This window comes from Phascolarctos cinereus, unplaced genomic scaffold, assembly GCF_003287225.1.
Source record: "Phascolarctos cinereus isolate Bilbo 61053 unplaced genomic scaffold, phaCin_HiC Scaffold_726;HRSCAF=1367, whole genome shotgun sequence".
Lineage (NCBI taxonomy): Eukaryota > Metazoa > Chordata > Mammalia > Diprotodontia > Phascolarctidae > Phascolarctos > Phascolarctos cinereus.
In genome coordinates, this window is record NW_027556098.1 from 174,317,926 (window position 1) to 174,337,808 (window position 19,883).

The window sequence follows — 19,883 nt, forward strand, 5'->3', positions numbered from 1 at the left end:
ACAGGGTAGGAATACGCGGTACCAGACACTCCGCGAGTGCCCGCAGGGCCGCCGTCACGGCCAGTCCCCGGCCGCGCTCGGGCTCTGCGCATGCCCAGGAAGGCCCGGCCGAGCAGGCCCGAACAGTCTTCGCGGCTCGCAGCTGCCCGTGCCCAGCGAGCCGGCCCGTGGCCGTGACCTCATCCGCCCACGTCCCCATCCCTGTTTTGCCAGCCCAAGTCCCCCGAGTCCCAGATGCTCCGCACTTATCAGCAGCTCCAGCTCAACCTCCCCACGCCCGGGGCCCCTCTAGGCCCCGCCCCCTCGGACTGGAGCGCGTCACCGGACTCCCCGCCTGCTCCCTCCCCTTCCGTGTTTTGGTAGCGCCTAGGCCCCGCCCCCTCAGCGCTATGATTGGCTGAGCGCTGGGACGCCGGAGCCCAGAAGCTGGCCTCGATTGGCTGTGGTTGGCCGTCACTCACATATGTCCCCCCCCCCGAGTTGTCTGGACGTGGGAGAGGAACGGAGAGACCTGGGAGCCGAGGGCACGGTAAGGCTGGCGGTGGGGGCTGGGGCTTCTCTCTGCGGGCTCCCGAGGTCTCTGTACGGGGGGGGGGGGCTCCTGCTTCTCCTAACATCCAAAGCGGTCCCGGTGTGCCCCTCCGGACTCCTCTCGGGAGGGAGATCTCTAAGCGTTTGGAAGCCTGGACCTCCCACCGGCTTCCCCGGGAGCTGGGGCTGGAGGAAAGCGACCCATTCTGCTGCTAGCCCCATTTGGGCTAAGGCAATCCTTTCCTGGAGGAGAGAAAGGAGAAAGGACTGAAAAGTTAGGAATCCTGGTTCTGCCGCTTCCTCTGTGACCTTGTGCAAATCATTGCCTCCCCGGGCCTCAGTTTTCTCCTCTCTGAAATGGGGAGAATAACGCTGCCGTCTCACAGAATGGAGGATCAAATAAGATGAAAGCCTACTGTAACAACTAGTTTGCAAATAACTTGTTCTGTAGAATTTTAAGGTTTATACAGGCTTTCCCCGAAAGAACCCCTTCTTTGCAGGAGAGTTAATTAAAATTGTTACATTTAATTTAGCAGCAGGCTTGAACACCGTATTAGGTATTGGGAATACAAAGACAAAATGAAACAATGATTACCCTTCAGTGTGTTACACTGTATAATTATCCTCTTTTTACCGATGAGAAAACAGGCTCAGAAGGAGAAACTTAGAGTCACATTGCTAATTAAGTGGGGCAGTCACAATTGAAATCCAGGGTTCCTGTCGTTTCCCCTGCATCCTCTTACTTCTGCTGAAGCCTTTTCGTATTCTGGTTTTCCTTTAAATTAAAGAGGTAGTTGGTATAATGGATAAAGAGCTGACCTGGGTTCAAGTTCTTCTAATAAATAGGAGCTGTGTGCTCCTGGGCAAGTTATTTAACCTCTATGCTGCCAGAAAACTCTCTATAAGGCTTTTTGGATGCTAGAATGCAGTTGGGGAGTTTCCTACACGCAATGAAATTACAGGTTAGGGTAAAAGAATTTACTGCCTCTCAAACCTGTAACCTGTAGAGCCTTTTACAAATACAGATTTATTGTGAGTCTTCAGAAGGTTTGGGCTCTAGTCCTGACTCAGCTGCTAATTTGATTCCCCCATTTGGTAGTGGTTTCTTATATGCCCATAGGTGTTTCATCTTCCATTAGAGTATTAGGTCCTTAGGAGAAGAGACTCTTTTTTTGGTCTTCTTACAGAAGCATCTTTTGCTGAGTAGTCTTTTAAATTACTAACCTCACAGGGTAGTTGTATGGATCCAGTGAGGTGATATATGGAATGCCCTTTAAATGTAAATATAAACCTAATTCACATTTCTATAGCCTTTCAGGTCTTTAAAGCACATCCTCACAGCCGAAATGTAAGGTAGGTAGTATAAGTATGATCCTCATTTTACAAAATGAGTGAACTTCGGTTCTGAGAAGTGTAAGTGATTTGTTGAGGGTCACACAGCTCTTTCTTCAGTGGTTCTCTGGGTCCCTTTCAGGGGGTCTATGAGGTCAAAACTATTTTCATAGCAATACAAAGATTCTAATTCTAAGCTTTAATTTCTAATATAGTAAATCTTGATAGATATAATACATATTAACAAAATTCCTTTGGGAGGAGGATTCTTTACTTTTAAGAGTATAAAGGGATCCTGAGGCCAGAAAGTTTGAGAACCACTGACCTAGTCCAACCCCTGGGCTTTACAGATGAAGAAACTGAGTCCCGGGAGGTCTTACCGATTTACCTGCGGTCACACAGATAATATGGAGGAAGATTAGAACAATATAAAAAGGCTTCCTTCAGAAAGATAAGTAGGGTTTGGGTGGAAGGGAGAGGGAGAAGTGATTTAGGTAAGGGGAGCAAACCAACTTCATAGGCAAAGGGGTGAGAATACATTTGCCCTTCATGGCACAATGAATCCTAAGAGGTAGGAAGGAGGAGGGTCATGGATTCAGGGTGTGAGTAGGCCAGGAGACAGTGAAGCACAAGATTGAGGAATGATTCTTAAGGTCTTGTTTGGCTGAAACAATTCATAAAGGAATGTATGAAAAATAAAGTTGGAAGGGCCCATGGGAGGCAGATTGAATCAGAGCCCTGGATAAATCCCTGGAACACTCTGTGGAGTTTCAGGAGTTCCCATCACTACTACTATCCTTCCCAAAGAAGTATCACAGGATCACACACTTGGAGTCGAAAAGGACGTTAGGGGTTATTGAGTCCAGCCCCCTCCAAAAATTTGCTGGAGTAATCCCACTGCACTCTACCAGTGGAATCTTCTCTTTTTTTTTTAAGTGGAATCTTCTTTTTTTTAAATTGTTTTAAATTATTTTTTATTTAAAAAATTTTTTTTGAATCTTCTTAATAATATCTAAAAAGAATAATAACATTTATAGAGCACTTTAAGGTTTGCAAAGAAGCTTTACAAATATTATCTTATTTCGTCCTCACAACAATCCTAGGAAGTTGGTGCTAATGTTTATCCCCATTTTACAGAGAAGGAAATGGATGCTGAGAGAAGTTTAATTGACTTGCCCAGCTAAAGCAGTGGGGCCAGATTTGAACTTAAGTCTTCGCAGCTCCTGGCCCAGTGCTCTGTTCACTACTGCATTACCTGACTGCTGCCTTGACGATTGGACAGCCTGTGATTTTACTCCTTTTACTACAGTGTGGCAATCATGCCACCCCCTACAAAGGTCCCCCGAAGGGAGGCCCTGGTACTACAGTGTGAGTGGGGATCCTGTACCTTTGTGGCCTCGACCGTGGAGGAGTTCTGTGAACACGTCACGCAGCACCTCCAGCAGCATCTCCAGGGCCCTGAGGAAGAAGATGAGGATGAGGTGGACCCCCTTGGTGAGTGAGCAAGGGACGATGGAAGAAGAAGACAGATTGTGAGAGGTGGGAGGAGGCCAGCTCTGCCTTTACTCTGTTGTTCTTGGGCAGACTGGGAAGATGGGCCTTAGTGGAGGGGAGGAATGGGAGTACGTCTTCAGAAGAGGTTCAGGGATTGACTTAGGGAGCATTGGGCCAGAGTCCAGAGATGGGGTTCGCTCTGCCTGGTTCTGTATTCAGGCAGGGCCATGTCCTGTTTCTGTCTTTCCTCCATCTCAGCTGAAGAATACTCCTGCTTGTGGCAAGAGTGTGGCTTCTGTTCCCCAGACAGCTCTGCCGACCTGGTCCGTCATGTCTATTTCCACTGTTACCACACCAAGCTGAAACAGTGGGGACTTCAGGCTCTGCAAGGCCAGGCCGGACTCAGCCACTGCCTGTTGGACTTCCAAAGCCGAAACATGATCCCCGACATTCCTGACCACTTCTTGTGCCAGTGGGAGCACTGTGAGGTCAGCAGGCAGGGGCCAGGGCTGGGGGGAAAGGATGTGCTCTGTTCTGGAGAGAGAGAGAGAGACCTTGTATTCCTGTGAAGTCTGTCAAGCACTCTCCTTTCTCCAGTTTCTTCTGGCTTCCTCTTAACTACAAAGGTGGTCAGGATTAGAGTATTACCTTGGTTCACTGAAAATGCCCCTCTACTCATTCCTTACCCTTCATCTTCCCTTTTCCCCTCAACAGAGCTCCTTTGACAATCCAGAGTGGTTTTACCGGCATGTGGAGGCCCATAGCCTCTGTTGTGAATACAAGGCAGCCAGCAAGGAGAACCATGTGGTACCATGTGGCTGGAAAGGTTAGGGAAACTTCAGTCACCCATTTAGATAACCCTTCTTTTTGGAGGGGAACCCTACCTTTGTGGGTGGGAGGGCTAGGGATAGTTTCCAGGTGTTTCAGCTTCCCCATTCTTTAAAGTGAATGACTTGGCTGTTGGGCCAGGAAGGGGGTTGGAGGAAAATGGGGTGGGGTGGGGAGAGACATTGTGTATGGTTTAGGGCAGGTGGGAGGGGCCTGATTTGGTGTCTTCCCCAGATTGCAACTGTACCTTCAAAGGCCGCTGTAAACTGAGAGAGCACCTTCGAAGCCACACCCAGGAGAAGGTGGTGGCCTGCCCCACCTGTGGGGGGATGTTTGCCAATAACACCAAGTTCTTTGACCACATCCGGCGCCAGACGTCGCTGGACCGTGAGCTTGGGGATGGAGGGAGGAGGGACCAGGGTTGAGGGGGAACTGGCCTGCTTAGAACAGAGCCAGGCACTAGGAGACCCAGCACCTGCATCTGCCTTTGGGCGTCTGGCCCTTCTCATCCTGGGGCCTTCTCTTCCCTGTGACCCCTCCAAGTCACACTTAATAGCTGTGTCAACTTGGATGAGTCACTCAGCCTTTTTAGGCCTCAGTTTCCTCATCTGTAAGATGAGGGTAGAGTTGAAAAAATGAGCCAGTCCACCTCAAAAAATTCTGTGATTAATGCCTGAAAGTTCTCTTCCTTCCCGTGTCTGGAATTGTCCTCCTCTCTCTTCACCTCTTGTTTTCCTTTGGCCTCTCAAAGTTCTCATTCTTCTTTTTCCACCATAGAACAACGATTCCAGTGTTCCCATTGCTCCAAGAGGTTTGCCACAGAGCGACTATTGCGGGACCACATGCGCAACCATGGTCAGTTTCCCCAAGCCCCTCTTCCCACGTTTTCTCCTGTTCTGTCCTTCCCTCCCTCCACATCCTTCTCCTCTGTGCTCCCTACAGTAAATCACTACAAGTGCCCTTTATGTGACATGACCTGCCCTCTGCCCTCCTCTCTCCGAAACCACATTCGCTTCCGACACAGTGAGGACCGGCCCTTTAAATGTGATTACTGTGACTACAGGTGAGGTGGGGGCAGTTGTTGGGACCAGCTATGCCCAGGTTCCTCCCTGTCCTGGTGACCCTTTTCCCTCTTCTGGCAGTTGTAAGAACCTGATTGACCTCCGGAAGCACCTAGACACTCATAGCAAGGAACCTGCCTACCATTGTGAGTTTGAAAGCTGCAGCTTCAGTGCCCGCTCCCACTGCTCCATCAAGTCCCATTACCGAAAAGTGCACCAAGTGAGTGGGGCCTGGGGAGGGAGGAGGAGAGGACAGGTGGGGCTAGGGCCAACCTGGAGACATCCTAAACTTTGGGAGTGGCCTGGGTTTAGGAGCTGATCTGAGTTTCAGCCAACATAGGAAGGTTTCCTGTGTGTAGGGTCCTGTGCCCAGGATAGTGGTAGGGATGGGACCTGGGATTTCGTTGTGTAGGGAATTGCCAGGTGAGGAAACTCCCTCTACTGATGCCCCAATGCCAGGCTGGCATCTTCTTCGCAGCTTATAGAGTTTCTTAGGGCATTGAGAAGTTAAGTAACTTGCCCTGAGTCACATAGCCAGTAGGGGTCAAAGGTGGGGTGAGAAACCAGGTCTTCCTTGTCTTGTTTTTTTTTTCTGTTTTTGTTTTTGGTGAGGCAATCGGGGTTAAGTGACTTGCCCAGGGTCACACAGCTAATAAGTGTCAAGTGTCTGAGGCTGGATTTGAACTTGAGTCCTCCTGCCTCCGAGGCTAGAACTCTATCTACTGTCTTCCTTACTCTTGAGGACAGCTTTTTATCAGCTACACTGCTCCTGGGGAAGCTAGAAAGATTAAATAAAATACTATCACTACTGTGATGGAGCTGAGAATTTAGTAATAATTTGCCTTCCAAATAACTCCTGCTGAATGCCTTCTAACTGCACACAGTTGGTGTGGTGTCCGGGTTCAGTGCAAGGCCCAAGACAGTTAGGGACAGCTTGAATGGAGGAGGTGGGTGGCTGGGATTTCTGCAGCCTCAATTTCACCAACAGGGTGACTCAGAGCCAAGATATAAGTGTCATGTCTGTGACAAGTGCTTCACTCGAGGCAACAACCTCACTGTCCACCTTCGAAAGAAGCATCAGTTCAAGTGGCCATCAGGCCATCCCCGTTTCCGGTAAGTTCTCCTTCCCTTCCCTGGGCGCTCAGCAAGAGTGGTGATGATATTTGGAGAACTTTGAATGAACTCACCTTTGAATTTTTACTTTCCATATGTCTCCCTCAGCATTTCTCATACTTCATTCCATTTTATCCCAAGAAAAACAAGGGGCAGGGGCAGCTGGGTGGCGTGGTGGATAGAGCACTGATCCTAGAGTGAGGAGGACCGGAGTTCAAATCCTGCCTCAGACACATGATACTCACTAGCTGTGTGACCCTAGGCAAGTCACTTAATCCCAGTTGCCTCACAAAAAACCCAAAACAAAAAAAAAGAGGCAGAGATAATAATAATGATAGCTAACATTTATATAGTGCTTGCTATGGGCCAGTCACTGTGCTAAATGCTTTACAGTTATTATCTCATTTGATCCTCACAACAACCCTGGGAAGTAGTTGCTATTATTATCCCCATTTTTCTCAGGAAACTGAGGCAGATAGAGGTTAAGCGACCTGCCCAGAGTCAAACAGCTAGTGTCTGAGGCTGGATTTGAACCTGGGTCTTCCCTGTCTCTAGGCCCAGTGCTCTATCCATTGTACTACCTACCTGTCTCAAAGATGATTCTCCCCATTATAAAATTGGGCGAACTGAGGCACAGAGCAGCTAGGTCAATGACTTGCTGCAAGAACACAGTGAGTAAAGGTGGAGCTGGAATTAAGAATTCAATTTAATATGTAAACTCCAACATTTATTAGCTTTTACTATGCACAAGGCCCTGTGTTGGCTGCTATGGGGAGGCACAAACACAAAATTGAGTAATAGTGTCTGCTTTCAAAGATCTTACAGTGTAGTAGAAGGAGATAAGATTGATACATAACTATAATGCAAACTAGCATGTTAAGTGGACAGGGCTGTCTAGGAGGCAGCGTGTTCCTCACTGGAAGTTTCCAAGTAAAGGCCTCTTCCACCTCTTAAGATTCTGTGATTCTGGACAAAGGAGAGGTAGAGATGGGGTGCTGTGAGAGATCTGAGAAGGATGTTCCTGTCTGGTGGAGAAGGTCAGGGAAGGTTTCCCCAGAAGAAGGAGTAAAGCTAGGCTTTGGAGGATGGGTGAGGGATCAGTGGGTGGAATATGAGGAAAGGGTGATCAGGGCGTTGGCAGGAATGAAGGATGAGGTGAGTGCCCAGAAACAGAAAAGGAAGAGGACAAGCGGGGATAGTGATCGGCAGCATTGTTGAGTGTGGGGAGGTTTTAGAGAGCCTTGGACTCAAGGTCAAGAGGTGTGTACCTTTTTTGTTAACCAGTGAAATGTCCACAGAAGGGTTTTGGGCAAAGGAATACAAAGATCAGAGTAGTGTATTGGAAGGACTCCTCAGGCAGCAGTATGTAGGGTTCACTTACTTTTTGAAGCATTAAAAGCACTAAGAATTTGCTTTAGTCCACTTGGCCATAGTCTGTGAAACAGGGGCCACCTAATGGAGGTAATGAGGGACAAATAAGTGAAAACTTCCTAACTTTTAGAGCTATCCAGAAATACAGTGGATGTTCTCTCCTTCACCTCAGAGGAGGTGTTGAAGCACAGGCTAAGTGAGTGTTTGACTGGAATGTCACAGGGGACTTCTTTTAAAAATTTATATTTTTAGGGGCAGCTAGGTGGTACAGTGGATAGAGTACTGGCCCTGGATTCAGGAAGACCTGAGTTCAAATCCAACCTCAGACACATAATGCTTACTATCTGTGTGACCCTGGGCAAGTCACTTAACCCCATTGCCTAAAACAAAAAAAAAATTATATTTTTAGTTCCAAATTCTTTCCCTCCACCCCCCCCCCCTCCAGCTTGGAATTGAGGAGGGAGGAAATACAATACCCATTATGCTTATGAAGTCATGCAAAACACATTTCCACATTAGCCATGTTTGGGACAGGGGAGCGGTTTAAGCAAGAGAAATAAAGTTAAAAAAACCAATATGCTTCAGTCTGCATTGAGCTCCTCAGTTCTCTGTCTGGAGGTCAGTAAGCATTTTCGATCATAGTCCTTTGGAACTATTCTGGATCATTGTCTTGATCACAGTAGCTAAGTCTTTCACAGTTGTTCTTCGTTACAACGTTCTCCTTGGGAGACTTGCTTCAGGTAAGGACTCAAGGTTTTCTATGGCCCTGGGATTCTTCAGTCTATTCCCAGCTGTCCAGATTCATCCTTCTAATAGACTTAGGCTCTTGGAGGGCAGGAGCTATCTTTATTGTTATTACCATTGTTGTTTTTTATTGTCCCCGGGGCTTGGTGCATCGAATTGTCCATAGTATAGGTGCCTGATGAATGAGTGAATTGTATCAAGGTTTGACCAGGAGGCAGAGACCAGTTAAAAGGCAACTGCCTAGGCCCATGTCTTTTCCACTGAACCTTCTACCTTCCCCACTTTGAGTGTTGTTCTTCATAAACCTGTTCATAAATGCTACTACTCCCCCTCCCTGTACCTCACAGGACTGTGAAGAAAGAAAGTAAACCTTCAGTCCCTCTCCTCTGTAGTAGGAGTTAGATTATCCCAGGTTTAGGGATGGAAGAGATCTTAGGGGCCACTGAGTCCAACCCCCTCATTTTATAGATGAAGAAATTGAGACTGAGAGAAGTTAGGTGTAATGTCTGGGGTCATACAGCTAATAAGAATTGGAGGGGGCAGCTAGGTGGCGCAGTGGATAGAGCACCAGCCCTGAAGTCAGGAGGACCCAAGTTCAAATCCGGCCTCAGACCAAACACTTGACACTTACTAGCTGTGTGACCTTAGGCAAGTCACTTAACCCCAATTGCCTAAAAAAAAAAAAATTGGAGGCAGAATTTGAATTCAGGTTTTCCTGACTCCCAGCTCAGCACTCTGTCCAGTAGGCCACCTAGCAAGAGTCTTTTTCCCCTTTCTACTACATTTTCAGTGAATACTTCCTCTTCCCCAAGCCCCAGCCTTGGTTATGACAAGTTCCTCTTATCTCTCTTCTTCCTTGCATCGTTGATGTCCTTGCCCATTCAGGCCTCCCCTTCCTCTGTGGGTGGGTGTGTTTTCTGCTTCTTATGTCCCTGCTCCCCAGGTACAAGGAGCACGAAGATGGTTACATGCGCTTGCAGCTGGTTCGCTATGAGAGTGTGGAGCTGACTGAGCAGCTGCTGAGGGAACGAGAAGAGCAGGGGGGGCCAGGCCCAGGGGCAGCACTGACTGAAGGCAGCCTGCAAGGCATTATCCTGGAACCTGGGCCTGAGGAGGAGGAAGAGGAGGAAGAAGAGGAGGCAGAGGTGGAGGAAAGCCAGGGGGCAGCCCCTTCTGCTCCCGCTTCTCAGGACTCTCCCAGCCCTGTCATTCATGTGCTGAACAGAACCAATTCCCACGGTGAGCATGAGACGGTCTATTATGTCCTGGCCCCAGCTCCTGGAGTTCAGCCCGCTGCGCCAGGAGAGGGAGCCCCTGACCCTGATCCCCCTGACAGCATCATGGAGAGACTGCATAAGACGGCTGAGGAGCTGGGAATCTTAGCTGAGTGAGGGGCTGAAGGTTGCACTCCTTTCAGGGCCCAGCTGAGACACTGTCTTCCCATCCAGGATTTGAGACTGGCTCTTCTGGTTTGTTTGGGTTTTTTTGCTCTCCTCTGATACTCTCTGCTGTGGCCAACTCTAGAAACACGTAGAGGGACCTTCTGAACTGCCCTTGGTAACAAATGTGAGGGGCAGCAACATGTGTGGTGGGTGTGTGTGTGTGATGTATGTGGAGTAGGGGTGGGGGTGTGTGTGTGTATTATGATGTGAATGTGGTGTGTGTGATGTGTGTGAGTGATATGTGATGTATGTGGTGTGTGTATGTGATATGTGTTGTATGTGGTTGTGTGTGTGTGTGTGTGTGTGTGTGTGTGGTGGGGAGAGAAGTCTCTTAGTCCAAGAGCCAAATCTGAGAAGAAAGACTTCCTTGGGAGTGGGAGGAGGAGGGGATTCAGAGAATACTCTGGGAGATCAATGTTTGGGTCGCCCTGAGGATGGGCAACATCTCTTTCAACTGTGACTGCAGAATAGTCCGGGGTTTAGAGCAGTCTCACCAGGAAGCCGGCCCATGGACAGTGTGGCAGCAGTTCTGGAAGTCTCCCCAGGATTCGGGTCCTTGTTGGGTGGGGTGTTTGGGGGTGGAGGGGCATCTCCAAACCTCAAGGCTATTGAACATAGTGGTCTGTAAGGGACACCAAATCATCATATTTCCTGGGACTATGGAGACTGTAGGTCTTTCAAGGCTATTCCCACTCTTGCTCTCCAAAAGCCTCTACCATTTCAATTAGCCAAGTGGCTTTTCCCTTGTCCCTGGGTCCTTCCCCAATTCCCATGTGTGGATTACCCTCAGGACAAGATTGGGGGAGGCATTGACAAGAGGTGCTGAATATCAATACGATCGTATGGTGACTTCTTATTGGCAATAAACACATTATGCCTGTCTCATGCTCCTTATGTCTGATGTTCTTGCCTCTCCTTCCACCCATCCGAAATTGAGTAGTTGTGTTGTTTGTTTGTTTTGTTTTTTTGGCGAGGCAGTTGGGGTTAAGTGGCTTGGCCAGGGTCACACAGCTAGTAAGTATCAAGTGTCTGGTCTGAGACCAGATTTGAACTCGGGTCCTCCTGATTCCAGGGCCATTGCTGTATTCATTGCACCACCTAGCTGCCCCTCTTTGCTTGTTTTTGGCTAGGCAATGGGGTTAAGTGACTTGTCCAGGGTCATACAGCTAGTAAATGTCAAGTGTCTGAGGCCAGATTTGAATTCGGGTAGTTTTTGACTCCAGGGCCGGTGCTCTATCCACTGCACCACCTGGCTGCCCCAAGGGGTGAGTTTTTTTTCTGGGCTCAGATGCCTACCTCTAGCATCATCACTCCCACTTCTGGTTTGGTGTGGGTTTTCCCACTGGCTGAACAATTAGAGTGTTTGGGGAAGGAACTCTGAAATGGATGACAGCTGACATTCGTGTTCCAGGCACTAGGCTGGGGTACTTGTCTTTCTAACCATGGCTGCCCCCTGTAGGATCGGTTGGCCAGAGTGGGGTCAGTTGGTCACATAAGAGTCTTTTGCTCTAGATATCTTGTTGGAGACCTTTTAACATTCCTATTGGTTGCCCTGCCTGACAGGTGGAATACTGGGAAGCCCTTCCCCTTAGGTACTATACCCTTAGTTGGTCAAGCTAATGTAGCTTGAACCAACCAGAATGGGGTTAGGGGTTGCAGGAAGAGAGTTAGACCTGGGTCCTGTGGTGATAACACTCCTATAAGCCTGGAATTTTAGGTCAAAGAAGTGTTGCCCTGGTTTGGGATGGTGTTGCCCTGGGACACTTATTGTTCTTAAGCCATCTGTAAAGAAAGGCCACACAAGAGAGCCAAGCAATGGGGAAATTCTGTGTGGGCATGCAGGATTGGATTCTCTTCCCTTCTTATTCGCCCTTGAGATTTGGACTTCCTTACCATGGGAGGGCATGCTCAATAGCCAAAGGGTATTAACAATCAGCTTAGTGACAATTCAGCATGTAGCTACAAGCAGGGACTTCCTCGCAGTCATTTGGGATGCAAGGGTGGAGCACACTACAGCATTGAGACTGCTGAATTGAGCAGCTTCTGGGACTTGCCTTCAGATCTGGGGAGAGAGAGAGAGAGAGAGAGAGAGAGAGAGAGAGAGAGAGAGAGAGAGAGAGAGAGAGAGAGAGAGAGAGAGCTATGTATGGTAAGAGAGCTGGATTAGACCTGAACCAGTGGAGTCACTTACGGACTACTGTGCAGAGAGCCAAGTGCCCATGGGACGGAGAAGCAGAATAACCCAAAGATCCCAGTAGCTGGTGAGAAGGTTCTTCCTTTCCCCTTGTGCTCCTCCCCACTGTAGTTCAAGACCAGAAGCTAGGCCTTAGAACCCAGCACCAAATCTCAGCCTTTTTCTACTCTGAAGGTGTGAGAGGAGGTTCAGCAGTGCACCAGGCAGCATGTATGTATAAGCACACTGAAATTTGCCCCTTTCATTCTCAATGTGTTCAATAAACTGAGACTGCTGAATATTGCTCACTTAATCTCATGAATGTCTTGGTTGGTTGACAACAGGAAATGTTTAATGGGATTAGGGGTGAGAGGAAAGATGCATAATGAGCTTGAGAGTTCTCTAATTTTTTTAATCTTTGCATAATATTTAATAACTCCTAGGATAGAATTCAGAACCCAGGTCAATGAGAATTTCTTTCCTGGTGGGTCTTGTTTGGCTAGGGAAGGTTATCTGCATGTATACATGGTTCAAAGGGACTTTGATAGGACTATTGGCCCGGTGGCCAGAATGCATCACCCTGAAGGGCAAATGGATATTAGGTTCTCTTTGTGGTTAATGGTCCAGTGACACCCAATCTGTCTGAGGGCTTATAGAAAGTAAGGACACAAGGGTCAGTTGGTATCCATAAAATCCCAACCATGGTCTCACTTTTTCACAAATCTATGAAGAGTAGAAGGAGTGGGCCTGAAAAAAAATAAATGAGGAGATAAGGGTTAAAACTAAAGCGTAATGTATCCAGAGCACAGCCCTGGAGTCAGGAGGACCTGAGTTAAATCTGGCGCGGACACTTGACACTTACTAGCTGTGTGACCCTGGGCAAGTCACTTAACCCCATTGCCTAGTGAAAAACAAAACAAAACAAAACAAAAAACTAAACTAAAGGATTAGAAGATGAACGGAGTCCAGAGGGAAAGCTCTTAGCCACATCTTGGGCTGATAGATGCTGCTGCTTCCTGTCTAGTCTGGACCTCTCTCCAGTCCATCAAGAAATATTTATTGAACTATTGAATAATAATGATTCCTTTGACCTAATCCTATGTAATTGGTGTCTTATGCAGTCATTAACTTCTATTTGGTCAATTCTATTTTTCAATGAGTTATTTTCTTTGCTAGGGTTTTACACCTCTTGTTAATTCTCTTTTCATATCTTCCCTAACTCTAATTTCTTTTTCAATTTTTTTTTTCTTCTACTGCTCTCATTTTTTTTGGAGGCAATTGGGGTTAAGTAACTTGCCCAGGGTCACACAGCTGGTAAGTATCTGAGTCCTGACTCCTGACTCTGGGGCCAGTCCTCTGTCCACTGAGACACCTAGCAGCCCTACCGCTCTCCTTTGAAATTAATTTTTTCAGCTTTTTTTTTTTTAAACTCTTGCTTTGACTCTTCCAGGAATTCTGGGCAGACTGGTGTTCAATTTCTCTTTAAAGTTTTGCTTGTAGAGGTTTTTAAGTCATTCTCTTCTTCTGGGTCTGTGTTTTGAGCTTCCCTGTTGCCATAATAGTTCTGTATGGTGGAAGTCCTGTTTGTTTGTTTGCTCATTATTCCAAAGCCTCTTGGCTTTGGACTTCTTGTTGGGGCTGGGCCCTGCATACCTTGCAGAGGGCATTTCTGGCCTGAGTTTTTGCCCTCTGACATCCTGCTGCTTTCAAAGCTCAGGCTGGGGACCTGTAAGCTTTCAGTGTTCCTAAAGTGATGTGATTCCGGGCAAGATCTGCTCCCTGCCTTTCTGGTCTGAGCCCTGCAGTTTTCCCACTCAGGTTTGGGTCTGTCAGCTTATCCCAGTCAGGGAGTTTCTGCCAACTGCCACTGAACTCAGCCACTATTAGCCGACTGGGAGGCTCTGCTGATTCCGAGTGACTGAGCTACAGGCTCCTCTTTGGTTTGGGACCCTCACGCTGGTTATTCTACAGCAGGCTTCCGTGGAGGAAGTGGTCTGTAGGCTAGAACTGAGTCCCTGCTCTGCTCCTGGGATCAGAGCCACACAGTTATGATTTGCTTCTAAACTTGTTCCAACCATTTTGGAGAGCAATCTAGAATTGTGCCTAAAGAGTTATTAAACTACCTATACCCTTTGACCCAGCAATACACTACTACATCTATTTCCAAAGATGATTGAGGGAAAAGGAAAAGAACCTATATACTCTAAAATGTTTATAAGCACACAGGGCCCCACACTCCAACTCCTTCTCTACCCTGGATTTGAGACCCAGAACTGGGTAGTGAGTGAGTGGCAGAGTTGGCAGATGGCCCGCATTCCTGTATCCTAGGTTAATTCAGGGATCCTCTGGGATTTCTGCCCCAGTAGTTCCTGCCATGGTACTTGGTTTTAGCCCTCTTTCAGTCCCTGGGTGCTGGACTGCTCCTGGAGATGCATGTTCCTGGCCAGATCCATCCCAGTGTGCACAGACCTCCTTGTCTCCCTAAGCCACCTGGGCTAGAAAAATGACTCGGTGTAACTTCTTGACTTTTCCCAATCAGAATTCTGTCTAGTGCATTTTTAAAGATCTTTGTCAAGGAGATTTAGTGGGAAGCTAAGCTGAAATGCTCTTACTCCTCCATCTTGACTCCTATTCTAATCCTATACAATTGGGAAGGAACCAGTTCTGGGGTTGGTGTTTTATGGGAAGGGTGAGGTGACTGGTAAATAGTTATTGTCTTCACTAAGCAGGACTCTTTGTCATGAGGGTGTCATCCTTGAATGTGTCTGGATATCTAATCCTACACCAGCTTCAGGAAAAAAAAAGTATGAAAATAAGAGAGGTAATATAAACTCTGAAAAAACTGGAAGGATTGCACTTTCAAGGAGGAAGATGTGGTCATAGAATATCTTTCATAACTCCACTGGCTCCCAGTTTCCTCAAGGTTAAAATATAAACTGCTTTGTTTGGCATTTAATGCTCTTCACAACCTGGTTCCAATATAATTTCCAAGGCCTATCGAGCGTTATTCTCTTTCACTTTATAGCCAAAGTGACCTACCTGGTGCCCCATAGATGACATGCCTTCCCCTACTTCCATTCCATGTTGTCTCCCAAGCTTGGAATTCACTAACTTCTTACATCCACTTAGAAGCTTTAACTTCCTCGGGGTTCAACTCAAGTGTCCACATCCTACAGGAGATTTCTCCTGATTCTCCTATACTGCTAATGACCCCCCAATTACCCTGTATTTACTTTATATGTGTGTATATACACACATATATCACACACACACACGCACACATATATACATACACATATATATTTTGTGATTACTTTTATATGTATATATTGTTTTTCCCACAGAATGTAAGCTCCTTGAAAGTAGGGACAGTTTCATTTTTGTTTTTAAATTCCCAGTGCTTGGGTGGTGCCTAGCACATAATCAGTACTTAACAAATACTGTTGAATGAATTACTCATGTTTATATTTGCACTTTGAGATTTGAGAATAATGGGAGTAGCTCAGGCCTTGGAGTCAGGAGGACTTGAATTCAAATCCAGCCTCAGACAGTGACCCTGGGCAAGTCACTTAATTCCCATTGCCTCGCCAAAAAAAAGATGAAGAAGTTTTCCTCACAATAACCCTGTAAGGTAAGTGGCACAACTAATATAAAAATGAGGAAATAAACCAAGGCTCAGAAAACTTATGTGAATTGCCAGGGGTTACAGTAAGGGGCATAGCCAGGATTCAAATCCAATTCTTTCCAGGCAACCAGCCCAGCATCTTTTTCATTATGCAATACTGCTTCTTTGGCACAGAATATAAGCCTCTTAAGGGTGGGGGTTGTTTTCTTGCTTTGAATTTCCAACACCAAGCACATAATGGGTGCTTAATAAATGCTTTTTGATTGACAGGACACATTCTTTCTGGGGAATAGAAGAGCTTAGACATTTTGTAACTTTGTAGTACAGGCATACCTCAGAGATATTGCCAGTTTGGTTCCAGACCACTGTAATAAAGCACATAGTGCAATGGAGAGAGTCACAAGAAATTTTTGGTTTCCCAATGCATATAAAAGTTATGTTCACACTATACTGTAGTCTATTAAGTGTGCAGTAGTATTATATCTAAATGTCTGTATCTATATCTATATCTATATATATATACTTTAATTTTTAAAAATGCTTTATTGCTAAAAAAAATACTAGCCATCATCTGAACCTTCAGGGAGTGGTAATCTTTTTTGCTGGTGGAGGGTCTTGCTGCAGTATTGATGGCTGCTGACTGATCAGATTGGTGGTTGCTGAAGATTGGGATGGCTATGGCAATTTCTTAAAATAATACAACAATGAAGTTTGCTGCATTGATTGACTCTTCCTTTCACCTGAACACTTAGAGGCCATTGTAAGGTTATTAACTGGCCTAATTTCAAAATTGTTGCTTCTCAGAGAATAGAGATGCCCAAGGAGAAGGAGAGAGACAGAGAATAGCAGGTTGGTGGAGTAGTCAGAGCACGCACAATATTTATCTATTAAATTCATCATCTGGCCCCAAAACAATTAAAATAGTAATATCGAAGATCACTGATCACAGATCACCATAACAGATATAATAATGAAAAATTTGAAACATTGTTAGAATTACCAAAATGTGACACAGAGACACAATGTGAGCACATACTGTTGGAAAAATAACATCAATAGACTTGTTCAATGCAGGGTTGTGACAAACCTTCAATTTGTAAAAACACAATGTCTGCAAAGCACAATAAATCAAAGCACAATAAAAGGAGGCATGTATGTGTCTCATCACATCCCCTCCCCTCATCGGGATGGGAACTGGACCTGAAATTCTACTGATATGGAACTTCCAGGTGAGGAAACTGTCCTCCACCAGTGCATGTCAGCACCCTCTCTACAATTTTAAGTATTAGAGACTTGCCTACAACATTTGCTCAGGGTCACATAGCCGGTGTGAGTCAGAGGGTAGGACCTAATCCAACTCTTCTTGCTTTCAAGGCTAGCTCTGTCCACTATGCCACTTTGCCTCTCACATCATTTACAGATAGTAAATAGTGTTGCAACATAGAATGGATTTTGATATGTGATCTTCAGTAGGTTATGCAAAGCACAGATATGGGTGCAACCAGAAAACATGACCACAAATGGCAAGAAATCTCCTCCTCCTTGCTGGTTTTCCTGAGTGACAATTGACGGAGGCCCTAAGTGGACAGAAGCAGAGAGGTCTCAGGATGCAGAGGCAGGTACAGAAAAGCAGAAGGATGGTGACAATATTTCCCAATCTCCAAATCAGGACAAGCTATCTCTTACGCAAAGTATACTGGGAAATCCCAGACATCATTTTAAATCATGGGTTATAATGATCTGTGCCCTCAAAGAGCTTTCAATCCAGGTGAAGATACTACAAAGTAGTATGGGGGTCAGTGTCCACTGATGGTGTACTCAATGAGGTCTGCAGGTTGACAGAGAGAGAAAAGCTAGTTTCAGTTGGCATACTCCTGTCCAAGACCCAGGCCATCATTCCCTGCTTCTCCCTCCCCAATTCAGTGCTTTACTGGGACTTGTTCTGGTTGGGTCTTTGTGCTGTTCCCTCTCCTGGTAGGAAGAACAGTGGGTTAGGAGTGAGAAGATCTGGGTTTAAAATCTCAGTTTTGCTATTCACTTTTGTGTGACTCAGGACCTCAACTTTCTGATCTATAAAATAAGAGAGAGACAGACTTGAAGGCATCTAACATCCTTTCCAGCTCTAATTTCTATGATCTCCTCTATTTAGTGCCCTCCAGGTGTCCGTGTAGGCTAAGTCTTTCTCCCTGTAGATCCTAAAGCAGGGGGAGGGGCAGAGAACATTCATGTCATCTCTCTGTAAATCAGTCCTCAGACCTCACACTGTTGAATGTTTTGCACACAGTAGGCTTTCAATTAAAGTTGACTGAATTGAAATTTAATTGAATTGTTAAATGAGAAAAGCCATTACTGGGGTGGGGTGATACCATCTCTTCTATGCTTATTTCTATTCCATGCCTTCCAGGAGTCCCTGTCCAGGGCCAGATGGAAAGGGTCAGCTGGAATTGACCTCCCACTGGTCTTCCTTCTGCCTTATTATTCCACCAGGACCTCAGACCTTACAAGGCTATCTTCTTAACCATTATCTCCCCAAGCCCCCAGGCTAAACCTGCTGCTTTTCCTGCTGTCAGATCTGTGAATGGATATACCCTGCTGGTGAGGATCCATTAGGAACAGAGATAGAGAGGTGGACAGTGGGGGTTATTATTTGGGTAGGTGGGGAAATGACCAAGTGCACTCAGAATTCTAGCTTTGCCCTGAAGATAACTTTTGTCTATTCCTCAGTGTGGGGAGTGACAGAGTGGAGATCTATCCATGTTCCCATAGTTGTATTTCTGAGAGGCAGCATAGTAGAGTTTATATGGCATTGGACCCAGAGTCAGGAACATGAGTTCTAATACTGTCTTAGACATTTATTAGCTATGTATGGGCAAGTGATGTAGTCTCTCTTTGCCTAAGTTTCTCTATCTGTAAAATAAAGAGGTTAGGATCAATGGTCTCCAAAGTCTATTCCAGCTCTAAAATGATGGTTCTATGACTTTAAGATCTTTGACTGGGATTGGTCCTGGTCCTGTCTTACACAGACTGCTCTTTCCTCTTGCTCCCCTCTTATTTTCATTTTTTTCCTCCCTTCCACCCTCCATACCTAAGAAGCAGGGAGGTGGGGATGCTGGCTCCAGTTGAAGCTGCTAATGCAGCCTTGGGAACAAATGGAAGGTGTGATTATAGACCATGTCTGTGATTGGAGGGAGGGGAAAAAAAAACACATCACAGTGTCTTTGAGGATGACTAGCTGTTTTCCTGGGAAGAGTCACCACTATCCTTTCCAGCTGCTTATCACTTGCCTCAGTAAAGCCACCATTCTGACTGCTGATTTTCCTGCTTAGCTGGTTATTGTCTACTTGGGAGGCAGGAGGGCAATTTCATTGGTTTCCCTTCCCTAGCTTTTCCTCACCTTTTCTCTGGTTGCATTTCCCCTCTGGAAACAGCAGGGGGTACAGGAGAGACAGTACACTCAGCTGCCTAAGAGATAAAGGAGGGAGGAGAGTGGCGATGCAGAACTGGGGCTCAGATGGCCTTAGGTGTCCCCATTCCAGCTCCCACAAGACCCCACTTGCCTCCTCCCTCCACAGCCCCATAAATCTGCTCAGCAGCTGTCCCTTCGTAAATCCCCAGTCCAGCCCCTTTGTGTAGATTAGCTCTAGGAGCTGAGCTGAGACAAGGACATTTCTGCCCCTGCCTCCATTCAGCAACCTTCAGACTGCCAAGCTGGGGACACTGTTTTGGGATGGAGATTCTTAGGAGGAAAGAGTGGGGGAGGGTGTCCCTTCAGGGGAATGGGAGTGCCTGTACTTTGTATATGACGGAAGCCCAATAAAAATGTACTCAATGAGTAAATGAATGGAGAGAATGAATGAAGGAATGCACAAATGTTTTAAGCAATAGGAGGGAAGAGGTAGGAAGGATGACTGTTCCACGATATGGCGAATATGTCCTGAGGAATGAGGGGTGTCCGTTCTTGGACAATTGGGAAATTATCCTTAGAAACGGGGAGTGTGTCTTGGGGAACAGAGGAAATGGGGTAGTCTGTCCTAGGGAAAGGGGGCCATATCCTTGAAAAATAAGGAAGTTATCTAGGGGACTGGGGAGTATGTCCTAAGGAATATTAAAGAGGGTCTGTCCTTAGAGAATAGAGAAGTTGTTCTGGGAAATGGGGAGCGGTATGTCAC

The 19,883-nt window shown here is 46.4% G+C and overlaps 1 protein-coding gene across 3 annotated transcripts; it reads left to right on the forward strand.

Annotated features, from left to right (window-relative positions):
- Positions 1 to 457: 457 nt before the first annotated feature.
- Positions 458 to 10,810, forward strand: HINFP (histone H4 transcription factor). 3 transcript variants are annotated; one of them, XM_020984822.2, is made up of 11 exons: positions 486 to 529; positions 1,842 to 1,884; positions 3,173 to 3,357; positions 3,616 to 3,845; positions 4,072 to 4,183; positions 4,420 to 4,572; positions 4,963 to 5,040; positions 5,128 to 5,248; positions 5,328 to 5,466; positions 6,235 to 6,359; positions 9,418 to 10,810. In XM_020984822.2, the coding sequence occupies exons 3-11, from the start codon at positions 3,183 to 3,185 to the stop codon at positions 9,863 to 9,865; spliced, it is 1,581 nt and encodes a 526-aa protein (XP_020840481.1). In that variant the 5' UTR covers positions 486 to 529; positions 1,842 to 1,884; positions 3,173 to 3,182; the 3' UTR covers positions 9,866 to 10,810. The 3 variants fall into 3 exon arrangements, with proteins under 3 accessions (XP_020840480.1, XP_078003015.1, XP_020840481.1); XM_020984821.2 differs by lacking the exon at positions 1,842 to 1,884 and having other exon boundaries at positions 458 to 529; XM_078146889.1 differs by lacking the exon at positions 1,842 to 1,884 and having other exon boundaries at positions 474 to 529; positions 3,001 to 3,357.
- Positions 10,811 to 19,883: the final 9,073 nt, after the last annotated feature.